At 41.7% G+C, this 23,807-nt stretch overlaps 1 protein-coding gene across 1 annotated transcript in view; it reads left to right on the top strand.

Moving 5' to 3' along the window:
• The window catches only part of syde2 (synapse defective 1, Rho GTPase, homolog 2 (C. elegans)), a 127,831-nt gene that overhangs the window by 85,131 nt on the left and 18,893 nt on the right, over nucleotides 1-23,807 (top strand). Inside the window, exons 5-6 of the mRNA XM_085983543.1 lie at nucleotides 14,903-15,084; nucleotides 22,022-22,253. Of these exons, the coding sequence (XP_085839669.1) occupies nucleotides 14,903-15,084; nucleotides 22,022-22,253 (414 nt within the window). The remainder of the gene's footprint in view (nucleotides 1-14,902; nucleotides 15,085-22,021; nucleotides 22,254-23,807) is intronic.

Raw genomic sequence — 23,807 nt, 5'->3', positions numbered from 1 at the left:
TTATTTACATATTGTGCACGAGTCTGTTACAAAAAATAAACCTTTTAACAGGAATTGAAAAAGTCATGATCAAAATCATGAATTGTCCTGTTCTTTTCCAGTCAGTACAAACCTAATCTGTAACAAACAATTTATCATAAAGGTAAAGTCATTGGAGATAATTCAAATAAGGTACCACTAACAAACTGGATGATGAAATGGGTTAGAACACTGTCCTTTCAACATTGTGATTTAAGCTCAGTCTAATGGTTGTAACCATGGTGTGGAGATGCCGGTGTTGGACTAGGGTGGACAAATGTAAGAAGTCACACAACACCAGGTTATAGTCCAACAGTTTTATTTGAAATCACAAGCTTTCGGAGCGCTGCTCCTTCGTCAGGTGAAGTGGAGAAATGCCTATAGACACATTATATAGTCTGTGTCTATAGGCATTTCTGTGTCTATAGGCATTTCTCCACTTCACCTGACGAAGGAGCAGCGCTCCGAAAGCTTGTGATTTCAAATAAAACTGTTGGACTATAACCTGGTGTTGTGTGACTTCTTACATAATGGTTGTAAGAGTTCAGAGTGTTTAGTCAGTTTCAATCCAGTTCCTACCAGATAAACCTAGTTCCCTACGAAAACCGTCCACAATTCAGCACAAATTGTTACTCTCACTTAGAGAGGCTGAAAAGATGCCTGGAGTGGAAATGGAAATGTGAAACTCCAACATTTAGGGATACTGTTCTGAGATTAAAGCATATTGAGCTAGGGTAGAAGGAGTTTTATCGTGCATCTGATCCATGCTCAGTATGACTTGGAGGTCACTGACACTGGGTTCACCACTAATTTTTTTTGCCCTGTGACGTCATTACACCTATCCAATGCTGCCACCAATGCTAGAGATGGGAATGATTGGTGAATTCAGCTGTCGATTAGAATAATGGCAGATCATTGGGAAGGTACGTCATTAATAAGAAGATGGCAACGGATGATTAGCGAATTATGCTGTTGATCATAAACAGATGGTGGGCAAATGGAAGCTTCCACTGCCATTCAGGAGTGGGTGAGTGATTAGCCACTGTCACTGGCAGTCAGGAGGAACAGCTGATTGGCAGATAACATAGTCTGTCAGGAAGGCCGTTAATCCTGTTGGATGTCAAGAGGAGACGGACAGAATGAATGGGTGGCATCAGTGTTGCAGTACACAAGGGGCCGATTAAGCATGCACAAGAGAAAGTAACAGGGATATAACGTATTTCTCTGACCGGTGTAAGCTTGGTTACAGTAAAAGCTGGTAAATTAGGATCAACAGATACAGCACATGCATACATGACAGCATAAGCTATAGGAGCAGGAGTAGGCCATACGGCCCTCGAGCCTGCTCCGCCATTCAATAAGATCATGGCTGATCTTCAACCTCAACTCCACTTTCCCGCCTGATCTCCATATCCCCTGATTCCCCTAGAGTCAAAAAAATCTATCGATCTCAGCCTCAACGATTCAGCATAGTTATCAATTGGCCATGTTATGGGAGAAGCGGCTTTCTTGGGGAGCAATATAGATTTTATCCTCTTGTACATGTAGTATTTGTAGCTCTTTGCTGTTATGTCTTGATCCAATGAGATTATAAAGTAGAATATGCAGTAATCTGCCAGTGTTTATCTTTTTTCAGTACAGTAGGAGCAGTTGTTGAGGGGGTCACTTTTCCCAGATATTTTAATGTGGCTGTACTTTGGCTCCAGTGCCTGAGCCACAGAGTGGTCGGGATCTGTCATTTTTCAACAACAACAACTTGTATTTATATAGCGCCTTTAGCGTAGTAAAATGTCCTAAGGTGCTTCACAGGAGCGATTAGCAAACAAAATTTGACATTGAGCCACTATTAGGACAGCTGACTTAAAGCTTGGCCAAAGAGGTAGGTTTTAAGGAGGGTCTTAAAGGAGGTAGAGAAGTGGCGAGGTTTAGGGAGGGGATTCCAGAGCTTAGGGCCCAGGCAGCTGAAGGCACGGCCGCCGATGGTGAAGCGATTAAAATCGAGGATGCTCGAGGCCAGAATTAGAGGAGCGCAGAGATCTTGGGCGGTTGTAGGGCTGGAGGAGATTACAGAGATACCTACTATACCAAAAACAACTTTAAGTCTTCCCATACCAATCAATAACTCGGCGCATGACCTGCCCTTAGACTCCTTACAATAGGAAAATGGCAGCTAAGAGACTGGCTAAAATGATCACATGAAAATCCATGCCTTTGTTACCTCTAGATTTGACTATTCCAACGTACTCCTGGCTGTCCTCCCACATTCTACACTACGTACTTTTGTGTTGTTTTTGAATTGTCAACTTTATTTGGAATTTGCGTCCGCTTTACTGAAGCTGTCAATCAACTTTTCCAAGTTTGTGCATTGACATGTATGCAGACTTTCACAAACGTTTATTAAGCGATGATGTATAAATCACAAAATGGTTAATGAGCTGTCAAAGAACACATTCTCATACTTGGTGAAATGTAGATTTGGAAAAGATTGATGAAAATATGTCAAGTTGAAAGTAGCTGCATTATGTTGTGGGGCGGGGAAGGGGCGGTGTCTTTCCATACTAGAAATTCCTAATGTCAGTGCACCTTTTAAAGGTATGCATTTTCACTTTTGTTTTTAAAGGCTGATGATGCATTCAAGTTGGAATTTGAAAGTGAACATCACTTTACCTTTAATAGATCAGGAGGTTGTGAGGGCTGTACATCAGCATGTTTTCATTAAGGCTTCTTCAATTATTCATTAAATCAGATACTATTGTATTTGCTTATATATTGTGCAAATACATATATATATATATATATATATATATATATATATATATCTAGAGATATGCACTTTGCAGCTGTCAGCTCTCGAACTTACTCCTGTAGTTTGCAGATGTCAACATGTCGGAAGTGGCTTTGGCCGTTGGGTATTTGAACATACACGTGTATAATAAATAGTAAGCCGAGAAGGCAAGCCTGGATAACGGAAGGTAATAAAAGCTATTGGAGAGAAAGCAAAAGCATTCCGAGATGCAAGTTGTCTGGGGCAGAGCGGATTAATGATTTGTATAAGGAAAAATTCAGTTTGTAAAAGATCTGTTAAAATAAGTATCTGAATTTAGAAATTAAAACAGTACAAAAAAGTTTGAGTACATGCATAGGCTTACTGATTATAGAAAAGGAGTCAAGATTAATAAAGGTGTGGAATTAGCCAATCGGTAAATGGGTTCTTCAGTTCATTCTTTGGAATTCAAAAGTCATTATCTGGACAGAAGCAAAATAGTTGTTTCAAAAGAGACAGATGGAGGGGTGTAATAGAAATGTTGTTGCTATTAAACTGGTAGCTGGATACTTGCAAAAAGATCCAACTAAATAAAACAACTAGCCACAGCAGGATACCCTGGAGGGTTCTTAAAGAACACAAGGATCAGCTAGCTACACTACTATCAGGTATTTCAAAATCGTAAGACTTGGATGTAAATGATCAAGGGCTATTTGTGTTGACATGAGACAACAGAATGAAGGGACGTGAATTTCCGATGAAAAGAGGTAGATTCGGATGCAGTCTAAGGAAACGTTGCTTTGATTTAAGGGTAGTTGATTATGGGAACAGTTTACAAAGGGAAGTTGTAGTGTCTAGTTTAGATATCTTCAAGGCACAATTGGACAAGTAGCTTAAAAAGAAATGGATTATGAAATACATCTGCTAGGAAGGCAGACTGCATGGACCTATGAGCTGCTTCTGCACTCGCCAGCCCGCACTCTTTTGCCCATTCACTTTAATGTGTGTAAAATGATGGGCCAACGAGCGTTGAAGTAGATAATGACTAGTTTTATCCAGCCTTAAGTTTTCTAGGTCTCTGTTTGTTTCAGCCACTGGTTTACCATGAATTTGTATTTAGTAAAAGTTTGGTAAGTTCATATCGCAATTTTATTTCTGAATTGGTAGCTGAATAAGTTTATGTCTTAACTGTGTTTTGCTTATTATCTGAATAAATGTCTCTATTAAAGTTTCAGAAATACGAATTCATATGATTTGACAACTGTTAACTTTTGGGTGACTGAAAATTAAAACTAAATTTTCTAGATGCTGAAATCTGTTGTCTCAGTAGACTAATATGGCTCTTCACCTTGAAGTCAACTTTTTTAAAATCTGCTACAACAGGTGGACCATGAACAATCATAGGTGCATTCACAATTTAAGCTGGCACGACTATGATCTAATTAAATTAAAAATAGAAATGTTAAAAATTGCTTACTGTATCCTAGAGATTTTGTGACAACTTGGAAGATGCTATTCGATAAAATGTATATTATCCATTCTGCCAAAACTATTGAGCTTGAACAGAAAGTACGTTGCAATGTTTAAACGTGCAGCGATGGTTGTGTTGTCAAATGAAAAACTGTTTGAGGATTATAGTGATGTAGGAAGCTGATAGTCACTTGTTTTGACAAATTTACAATGACCCAGGGATGGGCATTAATGCAGCAAATTTTGACCCAGAAAATAACTGGGTTGGTATTGGCTTACTTCTAATGCAGTGTACTGGCTGCCTCCAGTTTGCTGTCCTGTGTTGATTTTGGGAACAGGCCCGTAGCAATGTTCTTGCATCATGTCTGCATTCATTCGCCTAAATTTGCATGTCAAAGTTAAGCATGTACACTTAACAGTTCAGTGGGTAAGAAAAATGAGAAAGCAATGAAGTGGATTCTGGGTTTAGCTTGCTGTCTAAATTTGTTCGATACAGAAAGTGGCTGTGTTCAGGGTAAAGCACAGCAGTGAGCTGGCAATCAGGGCATTTAAAAAAAGTTAAAGTGGAACAAAAAGCAACAGCTGTTTTTCACGGGGCTAATTTAACTAGGGGAAGGAGACTATTTACAAGTGTCAAAGTTCATCATGGTTCCTCTACTTCAGTATTTAACTCACTAGACTAATTCTAGGCACTTGGCTTTAGTGGCAACAGTTTCACTTTTTAATTATTTCCAGACATGGTAATTTGGAAATATAATTTTCAGTTTAATTCTTCTTCTACTATGCTGCCAATTAAAGCAAACAAAGCCTTTCTGAAATTCTTGACATTTTCATATTGTGTAGTTTACAAAATATACAAATACGTGAAGGGAATATAAATAACTTAATGCTTAGTGACAAAAGCTCAGCTACAAGTAATTTTGCACATTTGACTTATTAGCTGGAGATATGCAGCCTTGACGTTTAACTTTCTGTAGTGTTTCCATTGTCAGGGAGGCAGTGCAAAAAGCAAGGTTTGCAGTTAAGTCTCACTTTTTGTTAGAAAATAAATACTGGCAGAAGTTCGTGGGAATTAGTTGTTTCAGTTGGTAGAAAGGTGCTGTGGGGACAAAGAAAGTTGTCTGACTGTAAATCTGCCTCCGATTTTCTGCAAGAGTGACGGTCCAGCTACGCAGCACAGACTTGTCACAAGACAAATTTCTTGTTGGGTGTTTATACATAAATCTTTGTCCAGATTGAAATGTATATTTGGTGTCGGCTTGTTTTTGTGTCTATCAACCTTCCCTCTCTTCTATAAACGTCTTTATTGGCATGGGCATTGGGATCTGGCTAAGACCTGCCACTGCATATTAATAACCCAAAATATGTGGTTGGTTGATTAGTTGAGAACAGTAATAGTTGATGCCAATTGTTCGTATAGAATTTATTATTTATGCTTGAAGATATGTACATAGATAGCATCATGTGTAAAGGATCTGGATATGTGTCTAATGATGAAGCAAAAATTGTTCACAAGAGTGGGGAGGAGAGGGTCAGCACAGCAGCCATCATCGACCAGGGAAGCCAGCCAGATCGCATGAGTTCCCCACGAGTTCAAAATTCCTTTGTCTGAACCCATTTTATTGATAGGTCAAATAATGGACCATTCAGCTTAAGGAGGGGTCGAATAGCCAGCTTCAATAAATTACTGTTTGTGACAACCTTACTACGTAGCCCAAAGTTAACATTCTGCTGATGCAGTTGGAGAGGTTTTGGAATATATGTATTTTGTACTCCTCTTGAAATTGAAGAAAGAATCCTTACTATCAAACGCACAAGTTTTGAATGGCTGAAGAACAAGCTCCCTCTGGATGGTAGAACCGATTTATAAAAGAAACTCGATGATTTGTGTTGTGATGAACACTTTTACAATGCCACAGTTGCATAAATTACCATTTGGAACTGAAAGATTGATACTCTGGTCTTTGCATCTTTCTGCTGGTCTTGCACAACAGATGGGTTAATTTACTAAAAGCATCTTGACTAAACTTGCATATGTGTCTTTGTCAGGCTATTCCTACAAGGTCATATTGCTAGGGTTTCACTTAGAAACCGAAACAAACAGGTTTCCAAATAAAACTAGGAGAAAATTGATTGTTGTTAATGTGCTATTAATGCAGAAATAAAATAACTTTGTTAAAACAACAAAATCCTTTTAAATCTGCGTATCACTGACTCTTGTTTTATATGTGACTATTTTAATGCTCTGCATTTTACTATAGTTTATAGTGCTGCTTGCAGTTGCAATGACATTGAATTTATTGCCCCCTTTCTAGTTAATGTTGGTGCTCAGCCCTTTTTGCATACGCTACAGGAGATTGTCCACAGCTGTGCCTGTGTAGTTGTTTGAAAGATTGATTTAAAACTTCCAATTGCAAATGTATGTAGAGGCCGATGAGATTGAAACCGAGTGCACGTAATTTTGAACACCTCTTTTAAATCTCCCCTCGACCTTTTCTGCTCTTCTCATTTCTGGTACCATTTTAGTAAATCTGCTCTGCACCCTCTCCAAGGTCTTGACATTCTTCCAAAAGTGTGGTGCTCCGAATTGGACACCGTATTCTAGCTGCGGCCTCACCAGTGATTTATAAAGGTTTAGCATAACCTCCTTGCTTTTGTACTTTATGCCTTTGTTTATAAAGCCAAGTATCCTATGTGCTTTTTTAACAGGCATATCAATTTGTCCCACCACCTTTCAAAGCTGTATGTGTGTGAACCCGCGGGTCTCTCTCTTCCTGCACCCTCTTTAAAATTGTACCATTTTGTGTATATTGCGTCTCCTCGTTCTTCCTGTCAAAATGCATCACTTCACACTGCTCTGCATTAAATTTCATCTGCCATGGGTCTGTTCATTTCACCATTCTGTCTGTCGTCCTGAAGTCTGCTGCTATCCTCCTCACTGTTTTCTACACTTCCAAGTTTTTTGCTGTCTGCAAACTTTGAAATTATGGCCCCTATACCCAACTCCAGGTCATTAACATCTAGCAAAAAGAGCAGTGGTGCTAATACCGACCCCTGGGGGACACCGCTGTATAATTCCCTCCAATCTGAAACGCACCCGTTCACCACTACTTTCGGCTTTCTGTCTCTTAGCTAATTTTGTATCCACGCTGCCTGTTTAATCCCATGGGCTTCAATTTTCCTAGCAAGTCTCTTATGTGGCACTTTACCAAACACCTTTTTGAAAGTCCATATACACATCAAATACACTACCTTCGTCAACCCTCTCCTTTATTTCATCGAAGAACTCAATCAAGTTTGTCAGTCAAGATTTTGTTCCTTCCAAGGCCACTGTATCCTTCCTGAAGTGTGGTGCCGAAAGCTAACTGCGATACTCCAGCTGGGATCAGACCAAGGCTCTATACAACTGGAGCATCATTTCCACCACTTTGTATTCCCGACCCCTTCAGATAAAGGCTGACATTCCATTAGCCTTTTTGATTACTTTCTGTACCTGTGCACTAGCTTTTAGTGATTTGTGTACCTAGACACCCAAATCCCTTTGCTCCTCCACAGTTTCTAGTCTCTCGCCATTAAGAAAATATTACGATTTATCTTTCTTGGGTCCAAAGTGGATGACCTCGCACTTCCCCACATTGAACCCCATCTGCTGTATTTTTTTTCCCACTCTCTCTGATGCTTTGTAGCTTCCTGCTCCCATCCACACAACTTAACTCCTAACTTGGTGTCATCTGCAAACTTGGATAAATAACACACTCTTCCTTCATCCAAGTCATTGATATATATGGTGGAAAGTTGAGGCCCCAGTACAGATCCCTGGGTCACATCCTGCCAAGCTTAGTACATTCCCTTTATCCTGACTCTCTGTCTCCTACCTCCTAACCAATCGCTAACTCCAATTCTATGCTTTCTCATTTTTGCTAATAATCTCTTGTGCAGAACCTTATCAAATGCCTTCTGGAAGTCCATATAGACAACATCCATAGATGCTCCCCTGTCCACCATGTTAGTCACCACATCAAAAAATTTCAACTAGATTAGTCGGATATGACCTACCTTTCACATTTATCCTGACTCTCTGATCAGCTCATATGTCTTCAAATGCTCAGTCATTGTCCCCGATGATAGATTCCATTGCGTTCCCCATAACTGGCGTTAAACTGACAGGTCTGTATTTTCTTGTTTTCTCCCTCCCACCTGTAGTAAATAAAAGAGTGATACTTGCAATTTTCCAATCCAAAGGCACAATTCCTGAATCCAGAGAAGTTTGGAAAATTATGATTAACAAATCTGCAATTTCCCCATCTGTTTCTTCCACCCTAGGGTGGGAACCATCAGGTCATTATTTTCTCTTAACATTGTTTTACTTGTGTCAAATCCAACAAGTTCCTCGCCATGACTTATTTTTAGGTTCCCTTGTCCCATTGATATTTTGCCTTCATCCTCCAGTGAAAGCTGATACAAAGTATTCATTTAACAAGTTTGTCATTTCTTTATTATCCATTATAGTATCGTCTGCATCTGTCTTTAATGGGCTCACATTTTCCCCATTACCACTTTCTTTCTCAATATATTTCTAAAAATAGCATTGATATCTTTTGCAAGTTTTTGTTCATATTTCCTTTTTGCGACCCATGTTACTTTCTAAAAGTCCCCTTGATTAAGCATTTAAAATAAAAAATTTAATTTTTTGAAAAATAATAAAAACATTTTATTCCAGGCCAAAATTTACATAAACTCATTTAAAATATTTTTGTATGTTTTAATCATTTTTAAAACTTTAATTTAACATTTATTTTAATGCTTACGGCCGTACGCCTACTTTTACAAGGCATAAGGGTTTTGTGGGCATTCGCTGGGCAGTAGTTGGGCAAATAGCCCAACTCTGCGCCACCAAAAGTGTTTTTGAGGCGCATGCGGACGATCAGTCAAGGAGAAACTTGACAGATCGCAAGTTCCAAGTTTTTGCGCATGTGCGGTGTATACGGAAACCCAGAACTTGCAGGGCCATTCTGAGGACTTACGGTGTCATCGGCCCCGTAAAATCCAGGCCATTGCCTTTACTTCTTGATCTATTCTGCTTTACCCAGTCTATGTGAAAATGAAAATATCCCTTTATAACCATGTTGTCTCTGCTACATACAGGAAACTTTTGATTTACCGGCACCTAAATAACCGGAAATCTCGGTTAACCGGCAAAATTCAGGAGTAGGTTCAGGTAAGTTTTACTTCATATTACTTGCCTTCCTCGATCTGTTGCTGTGCAATTAGGTGTGGCTGCAGCTGTTGCTAAGCTACAGAGACGCTTGGAACTTGTGGCCATTGTTCTGCACCTGTTGCTAAGCAACAGAGTTTGTTGCTTTATACGGCGCTCTCGGCTCTCCGTATCTTTTACTATAGCTCTCGGTTATCCGGAATTTTTGATGAACCGGCACCACGTCGGTCCCGTCTGTGCCGGATAAAAAAAAAATTCCTGTACTTCCCTGATCTCCGTATTTATGCAGTCCCCCCGCCCCACTACATCACTACTGTCAGGAGATCTGTAGACCTCTCCTACAAGAGTCTTGCATCCTTTACTGTAACTTAGTTCTACCCATATTGTTTCACCCTTACTCAAGTCCTTTCTTTCCACTGCTGCAATTGTATCAGTATTGCTACTCCCCCTTTTCCAATTTCCCTGTCCTTCCTGAACGCTATATAATGGATTTCAGTAACATTTGCTTTTCATTCTTTCCCTGCCCCTTTCCCAATTTACATGTGGATTTATTGTAGCGTTATTCATTGTGGCTTTGCAAATATGGCAGGCTTGCCAAGGGTGCAGGACGTCGTAGACTGCACACGTGGCTATTCGGTCACCACATCACAACCCAGCTGTATTTGTCAACCGCAAGGACTTCCACTCCCTTAACGTGCAGCTGGTGTGTAACCACAGGAAGAACATTATGCATGTTTGTGCCAAGTTCCCTGGCAGTTGCCATGACTCGTTCATCCTGCGGCAGTCTACTGTGCCTCAGCTGTTCAATCCGCCAACCCAACTTTCCGGATGGCTACTTGGAGACAAGGGCTATCCCCTGAAGACGTGGCTAATGACGCCGTTGAGGAGCCCATCAAACAAAGCTGAGGAGAGCTACAATGCGAGCCACATTTCCACCAGAGCCATCATCGAGCAAACCATCGGCTTGCTCAAAATGCGATTCAGATGCCTCGACAGATCAGGTGGAGCCCTACAGTACTCACCAGCCGGGGTCTCCAGAATCATCGTGGTCTGCTGTGCACTTCACAACATCGCACAACAGCGTGGCTTACTGCTGCCTGAGGAACAAGTGGCTCAGTGCACAGCCTCCTCTCCTCAGAGGAGGAGGAGGAAGACCTTGTGGAGGCAGATGTGCCAGTTCCACGAGCACGCAAGCACTTTTGCTGTGAGTAACAGGTCATTGAACCTTTTGCGGCACTGAACCCAGGTGCGTGCACACACAGACCTGGCGCTCACCACCTCAGCAATTTACAGCCAGGCTGCCTTGGTTTGCTGAGGAGGCTTCCTCCGTCCATTTGAGGGGAACTGTACCTCTTGGCACCCTCTCACTCCCTCCACAAGAGCATGGAGGGAGTCATCATCGAATCTTGGAGAGGCCTTTGGCCTTGAAGCAGTCATTTCGCTATGTACCACACCGGGAAGCATCAGAATAGGAATGAAAAACAACAAGGCTGTTATGGGCCCCTTAAATGCAGCTGGACGGAAGACGTCAGCGGAGGCGAGCAGCAGACCCGAACCCACTGATTCGGCCGGGTACCGCGCACGACACGCCCACTTAAGGCAAAATCGTTATTTCAGAGCGGGTTAAAGCGGCAGCGGGACCGGAACCCGCCGAACAGCGAACCTGACTCCAACCTGCCGCCGAGGGTAAAATCGCGGTCTTAAAGTGGGTTGGAAGGTAATACCGTCACTGCCAGAATGCCCGTTGCCAGTTTCTATGTCAGCTTCGTGCCTACTTCTCAATTCAAAATAATTAGTATGTTCAATGTTGAAACATGTATTCCATTCAGTAATTTTCCTCACATTTGAAATTTGTGTAGTCACTGTTTCTAACTGTATCTACAGCAGTTTAATCGGTGTTCAAATAAATCGATTTCTGTGCAGTTAAAATGCAATTTTGTGTGTGGCGTGGTTCGAGACAAAAAAAAAACCAGGACATAAGAGTTGTGGTTTAAAAACTCTGAAAAATGAATAGCTGGAACTGGTGAAGATGTTTGTTGAAGATCCCAGTCACAAATGTGTATTGTGTTCATTGCCTTTGACCAGGACAGATGCTACAGTTGGCTTGATTTTTACCGGGCAAGGGATGAGAAAAACAAAATTGGCCAGGGTTGCCAATTCTAATCACTATTTATTGATTGCTCCTGGAAATTTACATGCGTGAACGTCGAAAGAAGATTGAACTGGGTGCTGATATTATGTCCGCCATGATCGAGTAGCTTTTTCGTACTCATTGCGTCACCCTGAGCATGAGTTGCTGCCCACAGAAGAGAGAAGAAAGTAAAAAATCTTGTGCATTTGTTTTGTGGTATAAAGGTTGAAGTGCACTGAAGAATTCTGCATTTTAAATTGCCTTGTGGCATAAATTCTATTAATAGAATGAACTTTGAAGGATTGGCTTGTAGTTGCATACAAGTACTGTTCATCTAATTATTGTACTGCAAACAGCAGGATGATTGTTCATCTCGTCGCTTGCATTACGGCCTCATGCAAGCATGTGTCGGTCTCGCCTTGTGTTCTAAACATTGCTGGAAAGATTCTGTACAGTCTCAAAGTCAAGAATGTTTTGCACCATCTGCAACAATTTCTGGAAACCTATTTGTAAAGATTTAATTTTTTTTCTTGCCAATTTTCACCCCTCCGCTCCTGATTTGTGCACTGTTTCCATGGGCACTGCTACGCTGTGATGTCGTACCCAAGTGGCAACATTCACGGTGCGTTGTGGCAGACTGTTTGATCGCCTACAGCTGAGCCCAATCCTGACTTTGCCTGATGTCCACACATGCGGACTTCCAGCAGGAACTTCTGGTTAGCGATCAGGAGTGGGAACTCAGTCAATTTCTCCTACCTAACCCAGGACAGCTGAGGGCAATTGTGCCCCTATCACTGCCCTGGCTTAGATAACTAACTGTGCACAAACTGGGGAACAAACCTGGGACCTTAGGTTATATATACTTATGTTATAAATAAAGGGGAAAATTGCATTTATATAGCGCTTCACATGGTAAATTACTTTCTTAGTGCAATTACTGTTGTTAATAGTTATTACTATTGTTATTAGTACCAGTTAAACGTTGGGGAAACCAAAACCATCATCTTTGACCCCCACCACAAACTCCGTAACCTTGCCACTGTTTCATAGAAACATAGAAACATAGAAGATAGGAGCAGGAGTAGGCCATTCGGCCCTTCGAGCCTGCTCTGCCATTCAACGAGATCATGGCTGATCATCCAAATTCAGTACCCTGTCCCTGCCTTCTCCCCATATCCCTTGATCCCTTTAGCCTTAAGAAATATATCCAACTCTTTCTTGAATATATTTAATGAACTGGCCTCCACCGCCCTCTGTGGCAGAGAATTCCACAGGTTCACCACTCTCTGGGTGAAGAAATTCCTCCTCATTTCAGTCCTAAATGGCTTACCCCTTATCCTTAGACTATGACCCCTGGTTCTGGACTCCCCGGCCATCGGAAACATCCTTCCTGCATCTAGTCTGTCCAGGCCTGACAGAATTTTATAGGTTTTGATGAGATCCCCTCTCAATCTTCTAAACTCCAGTGAGTATAAGCCCAATCGACAATCTCTCCTCATACATCATTCCTGCCATCCCAGGTATCAGCCTGGTGAATCTTCGCTGCACTCCTTCCATGGCAAGAACGTCCTTCCTCAGTTAAGGCGACCAAAACTGCGCACAATACTCAAGGTGCGGTCTCACCAAGGCCCTGTACAACTGCAGCAAGACATCCTTGTTCCTGTACTCAAACCCTCTTGCTACGAAGGCCAACATACCATTTGCCTTCTTAACCGCCTGCTGCACCTGCATGCTTACCTTCAGCGACTGGTGCACAAGAACACCCAGGTCTCTCTGCACTTCCCCTTCTCCCAATCTATTGCCATTCAAATAATAATCTGCCTTCCTGTTTTTGCCACCAAAGTGGATAACCTCACATTTATCCACATTATAGTGCATTTGCCATGTTTCTGCCCAATCACCCAACCTGTCCAAATCGTACTGGAGTTTCACGACATCCCCCTCACAGCATACCCTCCCACCCAGCTTTGTGTCGTCTGCAAATTTGGAGATATTACATCCAATTCCCTCGTCTAGATCATTAATGTATATTGTGAACAGCTGGGGTCCTAGGACCGATCCTTGCGGTACCCCAGTAGTCACTGCCTGCCACTCGGAAAACGACCCATTTATTCCAACTCTTTGCTTTCTGTCCGCCAACCAGTTCTCTATCCAAGTCAATACCTTGCCCCCAATCCCATGTGCCTTAATTTTGCACGCTAATCTCTTATGCGGGACCTTATCGAAAGCCTTCTGAAAGTCCAAATACACCACATCCACTGGTTTTCCTTTATCTATTTTACCAGTTACATCCTCAAAAAATTCCAGTAGATTAGTCAAGCACGATTTACCTTTTGTAAATCCATGTTGACTTTGTCCGATCCTGTCACTGCTTTCCAAGTGCTCTGCTATTACATCTTTTATAATGGACTCTAGCATTTTCCCCACCATCCCCATCCCCCACTCTGTACCCTTGCCACTGATTCTATCCCCCTCCCCAACCATTGTCTCACATTGAACCTCTGCATCCTATTCAATCCTGAACTGAGCTTCTAACCCTAGATCCTTCTACCATTGGCATCCAGGCCTTCAGAAGTCTAGGCACCAGGCTCTGGAATTTCCTCCCTAAACCCCTCCGCATCCCCACCTCCCACACCTCCTTTTAAGGCCCTTCTTAAAACCCACCTCTTTGGCCAAGCTTCTGGTCACTCTGAATTTCTCCTCTGGCTCAGCAGCCATTTTCGTCTGTTGCACCTCTGTGACGAGCCTTGGAATGTTTTGCTACCTGAAAGGCACTATATAAATGCAAGTTATGAATTGAAACAAACATTAAGTTCTGATTTGTACTCTAGATTTTACATTTGAGGAAATACCTATGATGTCGAATACACTAACTAGCTTTAGATATTGGCATTCTCATGTAATTTCTTCCTTGACCTGTTTTGCACTCTGGGTGTATGTAAAGCTTTGGACTTTTTGTAATTGATATTCTCTCTACCCAGGCTGGCTCAGTACTTATTGGAGTCTCTACCTATTGATATAAGATTTTTTGTGCTATTCATTTTTTTTTAATGTAATATTTCTTGAGGGTAGTTTTTTTTTTTTAGCTGTTCTTGACAAAATTTTGCTCAGTATTTGGCATGAAAATTGCACATACTATTACTTTGTACGCCCCTCCTCCTCGTACACACTCTGTTACCAGTTAACTTCTTCCTGCACTACACTCTTGAAGGAATTCTAGAAACCTGTTTGCCATTCCTAAATGTTTTAAACAAACATGTACACGACAGGTGGCCTCATTCATTCTTTCTTTCAACACGTACAGGTGTTCTCAAGGATTACTTGAGGGAACTGCCATCTCCTTTGATAACCAAGCAGCTGTATGAAGCTGTTTTGGATACCATGGCTAAGCAACCCCTCAAGATTACCTCTTCTGGATGCGAGAATGACCTCAGTGACTCCGAATACACAGTTGGTCTCTTGGACTGTCTGCCTGAAGTGGAGAAGGTAAGGACGAAGAATCTGTGTCTGAACAAACTTCTATTACTAATTTAACATTTCTGTCTGACATACAATATTTATAGAATGGATTGAAGTTTTAGGGGAACAAGAAGGAATATGCAAGTATTGTGGGACCAATTACTGTATATCCCTGTCCCTTCTAGTCTAATGACACATAAACACAGAATCAGACATGTATCCTTTTTCTGTCATTTTTATTCACTTTTTTGCCTGTAACTAAGTAATGAGATTTCCACTAAGCTGCAAAATATTACTCCAAACGTGAATTGGTTAATTCATCATTTTAATCTTTGAGGAAAACTGCAGCGTACTGGAGCAAGATTGAGTTTTTGCCATTCTTTGATGAATTGAGATTTACAGGAAACTCTTTATTATCCGGCACCGACGGGACCGGCGTGGTGCCAGTTGATCAAAAAGTCCGGATTACAGAGAGGTATAGTTTAAAAGGCACGAGAGCTCCGTACACAGCAACAAATCCAGGCTTCCCTGTTGCTTAGCAACAGGTGCAGGATCCCCGGCCACAAGATCCAAGCGTCCCTGTTGCTTAGTAACAGGTGCAGGAACCTGGCCACAAGATCCAGGAACGGCCACTAATATGAATTAAAACTTAACTGAACCTACTCCTGAATTTTGCCGATTAAGAGATTTCCGGTTATTTAGGTGCCGGTAAATCGAGAGTTTCCTGTACATTAATGATTCTACTCTGTTGCTGGATACTGATCTCCTCTTGCTTTGTTACAATCATTATTCAAATATGTGGGATATGCAGTTAAACTGTGGAATAATTTTGGTAGAATAGACTGTTTATAATAAGGAGAGAGATGAGGAGGAATTTCTTCACCCAGCGAGTGGCGAACCTGTGGAATTCTCTACCACAGAAGGCAGTAGAGGCCAATTCATTAAATATATTCAAGAAGGAGTTGGATATATTTCTTAAGGCTAAAGGGATCAAGGGATATGGGGAGAAGGCAGGGACAGGGTACTGAATTTGGATGATCAGCCATGATCTCATTGAATGGCGGAGCAGGCTCGAGGGGCCGAATGGCCTACTCCTGCTCCTATCTTCTATGTTTCTATGTAAGTATTCAGTAAAGCTTACAGACACAGTGAACAAAAACATTCCCAGAACAAAACCTTGTGAGACACCACTACTCACTTTCAACCACTCTGAGAAACTGCCCTTAACTCCCATTCTCTGTCCTCCCTCCATTCAATCCAATTCCCCTCATTCCATACCCCTTTATCTTCTCAGTAGTCTCCAGTCTCGTTACTCCCCAAGGTTTTTTGGAAGTCCATGTAGACCACATTCACTGCATATACCCCATCCACCATAGCTGTTAGCTCCTCAGAGCTGTCAGCAGGGTCAGGTGAAGAGTGCAAACATTGTCAGAAGTAAAATTAATTCTGCTAGTTACACCTAATTTACATTTTGACTTGTATTATTGTTATAAAGCAGACTTGGTAAGCTTGATGAGTAAGTCCTTGCTTTATAAAACTTGGAGGGTGTACCTTTGATTAATGTTTTCACTTTGGAATAGAATGCTGTAGTGTGTTATAAATATCTTCCATAAAGCTCACTTATTAAGATAAAGAGCTAAAAGATGTTTTGGGAAGTAATTGGTATAAATACTGTGCCATAGCCTTCTAGAAGTAGAACAGAATAGTAAAGTTCAAGAAGAATTTAAATCTAGCCTCTGCCGCGGCACTGAAACTGTCCTAAACAAGGTCGCAAATGACACCTTCTGTGACTTTGACCGTTATGCACGATCCCGCCTCATCCTTGTCGACCTCGCTGCAGTCTTTGATGTGGTTGACCATGCCATCCTTCTCCAGTGCTTCTCCTCTGTTCTCCAGTTCAGTGAGAGTGCTCATACTTGGTTCCACTCTTAGCTGCCCAATCATAGCCAGAGCATCTTAAGTTGGCTTCTCTTCACGCCCCTTCACCATTCCCTCTGGAGTCCCTAAAGGATAAATTCTTGCCCCCTCCTCTTCCTGATCTACATACTACCCCTTAGCGACGTCATCTGAAGACGTGGGGCTGGATTTTACCAGCCCTGAGGAGGCGGGACTGCCGGGAAAGTTGTTGGTGTAAATAAGCTTTGTATGGTTCTAATGTCAATTACAGAGATCCATTTTTGAAGAGGTTACACAATATCTGCAATTTTAAAAGTTTCGAAGCATTCTTGTTACAGTCAAAAAAAACTGTACTGAGAGGGGAAAATATTTTCAATCTGGAGTACTTTCTCCTGCCCATCCCCAACAAAACACAAAATATTTATAATTTAGAATCATAGAATGGTTACAGCACAGGAGGCCATTCAGCCTGTCGAGCCCGTGCCGGCTCTCTGCGAGAGCACTTCAGCTAGTCCCACTCCCCCACCCTTTCCCCATAGCCCTGCAATTTTTTTTCCTTCAGGTACTTATCCAATTCTCTTTTGAAAGCTGTGATTGAGTCTGCCTCCACCACCCTTTCAGGCAGTGCATTCCAGATCCTAACCACTCGCTGCGTAAAAAATGTTTTCCTCATGTCGCCTTTGGTTCTTCTGCCAATCACCTTAAATCTGGGTCCTCTGGTTCTCGACCCTTCTGCCAATGGGAACAGTTTCTCTCTATCTACTCTGTCCAGACCCCTCATGATTTTGAACACCTCTATCAAATCTCCTCTCAATCTTCTCTGCTCTAAGGAGAACAACCCCAGCTTCTCCAGTCTATCCACGTAACTGAAGTCCCTCATCCCTGGAATCCTTCTCGTAATCTTTTCTGCACCCTCTCTAAGGCCTTCACATCTTTCCTAAAGTGCAGTGCCCAGAATTGGACACAATACTCCAATTGAGACCGAACCAGTGTTTTATACAGGTTCATCATAATTTCCACGCTTTTGTACACTATACCTCTAATTATGAAGCCCAGGATCCTTTAAGCTTTTTTAACTGCTTTCTCAACCTGCCCTGCCACCTTCAACGATTTGTGCACATATACCACTAGGTCTGTCTGTTCGTGCACCCCCTTTAGGATTGTACCCTTCAGTTTATATTTCCTCTTCATTCTTTCTACCAAAATGTATCACTTCACACTTTTCTGCGTTAAATTTCATCCGCCACGTGTCAGCCCATTTCACCAGCCTGTCTATGTCCTCACTATCCTCCTCACTATTCACTATACTTCCAAGTTTTGTGTCATCTGCAAATTTTAAAATTGTGCCCTGTACTCCCACATCCAAGTCATTAATATATATCAAGAAAAGCAGTGGTCCTAGAATCGACCCCTGGGGAACACCACTGTATACCTTCCTCCAGTCTGAAAAACAACCGTTCACCACTACTCTGTTTCCTGTCACTTAGCCAATTTTGTATCCATCCTGCCACTGTCCCTTTTAGTCCATGGGCTTCAACTTTGCTGGCAAGCCTATTATGTGGCACTTTGTCGAACACCTTTTGGAAATCCATGTACACTACGCCAACTGCATTGGCCTCATCAGTCCTCTGTTACCTCATCAAAAAACTCAACCAAGTTGGTTAAACCTGATTTGCCTTTAACAAATCTGTGCTGACTTTCCTTAATTAATCCACACTTGTCCAAGTGACTGTTAATTTTGTCCCTGATTACTGTTTCTAAAAGCTTCCCCACTACTGAGGTTAAACTGACTGGCCTATAGTTGTTGGGTTTATCTTTACACCCTTTTTTGAACAAGGGTGTAACATTTGCAATTCTCCAGTCCTCTGGCACCACCCCCATATCTAAGGAGGATTGGAAGATTATGACCAGTACCTCTGCGATTTCTTCCTTCGCTTCCCGCAGCATCCTAGGATGCATCCCATCTGGTCCTGGTGACTTAACTACTTTAAGTACAGTCAGCCTTTCTAGTACATCCTCTATCAATTTTTATCCCACCCAGTATCTCCTCTACCTCATCCTTCACTATGTCTATGGCAGCATCTTCCTTGGTGAAGACAGATGCAAAATACTCATTTAGCATCTGAGCCATACCCTCTGCCTCCATGCGTTGGTCTCCTTTTGGGTCCCTAATCGGTCCCACTCCTCCTCCTCCTTACTACTTGCTATAGAAGATTTTGCATTACCTTTTATGTTGGCTGCCATTCTATTCTCATACCCTCTCTTTGCCCCTCTTAATTTCTTTTTCACTTCTCCTCTGACCTTTCTATATATATTCTGATTCTCAGTTGTATTTGCAAGCTGACATCTGTCATAAGCGCTCTTTTTCTGCTTCATCTTACTCTCTATCTCTTTTGTCATCCAGGGAGCCCTGACGTTAGTTGCCCTATCTTTCCCCCTAGTGGGAATGTACCTCGACTGTACCCGAACTATTTCCTCTTTAAAGGCAGCCCATTGTTCCACTACAGTTTTGCCTGCCAAGCTTTGATTCCAATTTACCCGGGCAAGATCCGTTCGCATCCCACTGAAATTGGCCTTCCTCCAATTAAGTATTTTTACTCTGGTTTGCTCACTGTCCTTTTCCATAGCTAATCTAAACCTTATGATGCTCTGATTTCTGCTAACAAAGAGGAGAGATTGCAAAATTTGGGAGTCATAGAGCAGCATGTGGCGTTGAGTCTTCCAGCCAGTAACGAACCCTTCTGTCCACCCATGTGGCAGGGCTGCTGTGAACATCTTGAGTTTTCTTGTCAGGATTGGCATCTTTCCTGGTCACCAGTTTTAACGTTTAATTAACATGGAAATTGCAATCAAAAGTTTTGTCCTCTTTAAGGTGTATTTTCAGTCACTGTCATGGTTTAAATGTTTATTGTCCATTACAAATAGTAAACTTATCCTAACAATATTTAACTGCTATCCTGAAATAATGTGCAACTGTGTAACTTATTTGGAAAAATCCTTCATGGCTCTTTAGTTACGATGTGTTTGATTAGAATATTTTCATGTGAATGATGGTTGAGGATTGATTGAAAACTGAAATGCATCATTTGCAAGATTTCTTAGTTATTTGAATAAAAGTCATTGCCATTTCAAAACTTAAAAGGAAGAAATTTTGCATTCAGACAGAATTTCCTGTACTGAATAGCAATCCTGAAGTATGAGCCTTTTAGTTTGCTGTTAGGGCTGTGCTGGGGTTGAATCCGGGAGGTCTGCAGTGTATTTGCCGACCTTGCAGTGCCATCATGTCACATTATTGATGTGTTTTTCACTGGCGCAGCTCAAACATTCTTATCACTGGTTTTGTTCCTTTGCATTCTTTGGATACCAGCAATAATCTGAAATTAAGTGGGATGACTTTCTGGGATGAAAAACTTGCTGGTATTTAGGTACTGTAAACAGCTTCCATTTCTGCTAGAATTTGAAACCTGGTCCTCCTTATACAATGAATTAAACTAGCTTAACACACAGTTGAACAATATTTTGTTTAATCCAGCCCACTAAAATTAGAAGTACTTGAAATAAGTGCAGTCAGAGAGTGCCAATTCTGAGAGAGACTTCCATGTGTTTGGACATACAGTGGACTCCCTTTTATAAAGCTGGCTTCAAAAACTGCAGAAAGAGGGTGTCTAATAATGGATCTCTCTTTGTGAGATCACTGTGTCTTTTTATATTAGAAGCTGATATATTTGAGAGCCTTATAAAAGAAGTCTGTTATAGGGCACTAAAGGGTTATTTATATAGCAAAATACTGCGGATGCTGGAAATCCGAAATAACAACAGAAAACGCTGGAAAAACTCAGCAGGCCAGGCAACATCCGTGGAGAGAGAAACAGAGTTAACGTTTCAGGTCAAAACTGTAGAAGGGTTCTGTAGAAGGGTTTCAACCCGAAACGTTGACTCTATTTCTCTCTCCACGGATGTTGCCTGGCCTGCTGAGTTTTTCCAGCATTTTCTGTTGTTATAAAGGGTTATTTCTGATGACTTCTGTCATGCAGCTGTGTTCCTTTCATATACATCTAATGCTATTTATTAAAGTGCATACGAGTAAAATAAAGCAGAGATTCTGGAAACTTTGTTTATTCTTACTGAGAGGTTTTTTCTATAACCACATAATGGGGATATTTTGTTTAATGTTTAACTTTATCTTTCCGAGCTAACTGGCTTGAAGATATTTTTGCAAAGTTTTAAAAACAAACTGGGTTGAATAATTTAACATTTCTACTTGAAAAGATATCCAGTTAGTAAACCAGTTTTGTCTTGTGAATTGCTGATTTTTAAATACATTCACAAAATGATGAAGTGAATATTTCACAGCATTGAACTAAATTCATTCCTAGATTTTTGCATCGTGTGGTGCCTATTTTTCAGGGGCTGCGTGGATGCTTCAGGCCCCAAAAAGTCGGGCAAGATGTGCGCGCGCACTTATGGCCAGATGTGCGATGCCCGCCATATTGGGTGAGGACAAACGAGCCATCCTTTACTCGCGCCTGGAGCAGATGTTGGGGTCTGCTTGAGTTCCCCATTCCAAGATTAGTTTGCCCTGAGGCAGCCTGTGCAATTGCAGGCTGCACTCGGGGAACCTAGTCTTATGATCGCCTGCAACAAAGAAGGCATTAACTTGCCTGAGCGAAGCCAGGAGGAGCAGGTGTGCTCCCGGCCCCCGATTGCCCATGCTCCTGGCCCCTGCAGCTCCAGGACCCCCCCTTGATCCCGACCACTGGCCCTGTGTTGTCTCGCCACCTTCATCCCTGACCCGACCTTGGGATCAACTTGCACGCAGCAGCCTGATTTTTCTTGCACCATGCCGGCCCCATTGCAATGAAGTCAGAAGGCCAACATTGGAGGCGCCTCAGACCTCGCCATTCACACATGGGGATTGTCCCCTGCACATCTGAATTTCTAGGCCATTGTGCCCAAACACCAGTTTACTGTGCTGCTTTCAAACTTTAAGTCATAGTCCTCTCGTTGGTTTAGTGATTTCTGCTTTCTTTCAATTGTACATTCCTCACCCATGTATTTTATGTCTTAGGCAACACTGAAGATGCTGCTGGATCACCTGAAACGTGTAGCTTCATACCATGAGGTCAATAAGATGACCTGTCAGAACTTGGCAGTGTGTTTTGGGCCTGTACTTCTAAGCCAGCGCCAGGAGGCTTCCAATCATAGCAACAGGGTTTTTACAGACTCGGAGGAGTTGGCCAGTGCGCTGGACTTCAAGAAGCACATAGAAGTATTGCATTATCTACTTCAGCTTTGGCCAGGTGAGAGAAACTTGTCAGTTTTTTTCAAAATGCGTAACTGCAACAAACTGACTTTTTATTGGCCTGGATTTTGTGGTCATCGGCGAAGGGACCTCAAAAAGCTGCCCACAAAGATTTAGCGGGCTCTAGAGCATCGATTTTTCTCCTATTCCGACGTAACTTTGTGCCGTAATCTATAAGGGATCTGTGGCATCCAGCAACAGTGATGTAATCAAGCAGGCTGATCAGCCAGTCAGATTGAAGAACTCTCACAGACAGCAAACCCGGAAGTAAAAAGCACAGATTATAATTCACTTTTTAATCATTTTACAGAAAGCAAAATAAAGATTAGGACATAAAAATGGGATTAAGGTAGAAGTTGAAATATCATAAATTTAAAGAAAATAGAAATTAATTTTTATTAAAAATCATCCAATTTTTAAATATTATTGTGAGGTAATAACACTCCACACTTGCTAAATTAGTTTTTCAGGGCCCAGAGAGGTTATTCAGCAGTAATTATGACTTAGTATGGTGTTAGAAACTCAGTTACAGCTCATTCAACAAGGCTTAACATTTTCGATGGCTTTTACAGCGAAAATAGTGCGTAAAAAGTTGAAGTTTGCGTCAAATTCTGTGTTGATTGCATCTACGAAGTCTGCAACAGTGCACCCTGTGGACAAGACGGGTATCACTGACAGCAACTTCCGGATTTCCGCGTTTAACTGCGCATGTGCGGACACCAGAAGTTGCTGTTGGTTTTACACAGTAATGATGGCGAGCGCTGACAATTTCACCATCATGACAACCGCAGATTCTGGGCCAATAAGTTGTATATTGAAAAAAAAAATAGCTGATCTGTGTTGGACCAGGGTACTATCTTCTGATCTATATCAGTACTGTACCTCAACACTGACTTTTTTAATGTCTTATTATTGAACCGTATCAAATTAAAATAATACAGAAGATCAACTCTTCTGTGAACTTTGGCATTTGCATCAGAGGGTATTGTGCTGTGTGTTGGAAGGCATTGGTAGAACCTTTTAACAAATAGCGTAATCTTGTGTTTTTATTTAATTCTCTCTGATTTTCATCCCTTTTCCCCAAAGTCCTGGACTGCTGTTCCACAGGCAACTGGCATGCTCCAGTGCCTCATCCAGGTGGCCATTCTTCATTGTGGCCCAAAGGTGTGTATGTTGGCAGGTTGTTTGACTGTGTGGGGAGGATCAGCGCAGTCAAGCCGGATTCTGCCTTCGCCCAGAGTGAGCAGAAAACCTGGCTGATTTTCCCTACCCTGGCCCTGGGATGCTGAGGCCAATTATTAGCAAGCCCACTGCCACCACAGCTGAGATTAGTTAACTCAGTACAGAACAGGAATCAAAACTGGTCAGTTTTGCTCAGTTACACACTGGCTTTACCAATTAAACCATTAATGGAAGCTCAATTAAACTTTGGTTAACAAATTCTAAATTGTAGCAAATAAATTACCAACATAATCCTGCACCATTCTACTTTAATCGATGGTTACAATGGATTTATTTATTGTTTTCTTTCCTTCCGTCCCTCCAGCAATTT

Source organism: Somniosus microcephalus, chromosome 3 (genome assembly GCF_052327205.1).
Source record: "Somniosus microcephalus isolate GS21.2 chromosome 3, FLI_Smic_1.0, whole genome shotgun sequence".
NCBI lineage: Eukaryota > Metazoa > Chordata > Chondrichthyes > Squaliformes > Somniosidae > Somniosus > Somniosus microcephalus.
The sequence above is the reverse complement of the archived record's forward strand: the minus strand, read 5'-3'. Positions and strand labels throughout refer to the sequence as shown.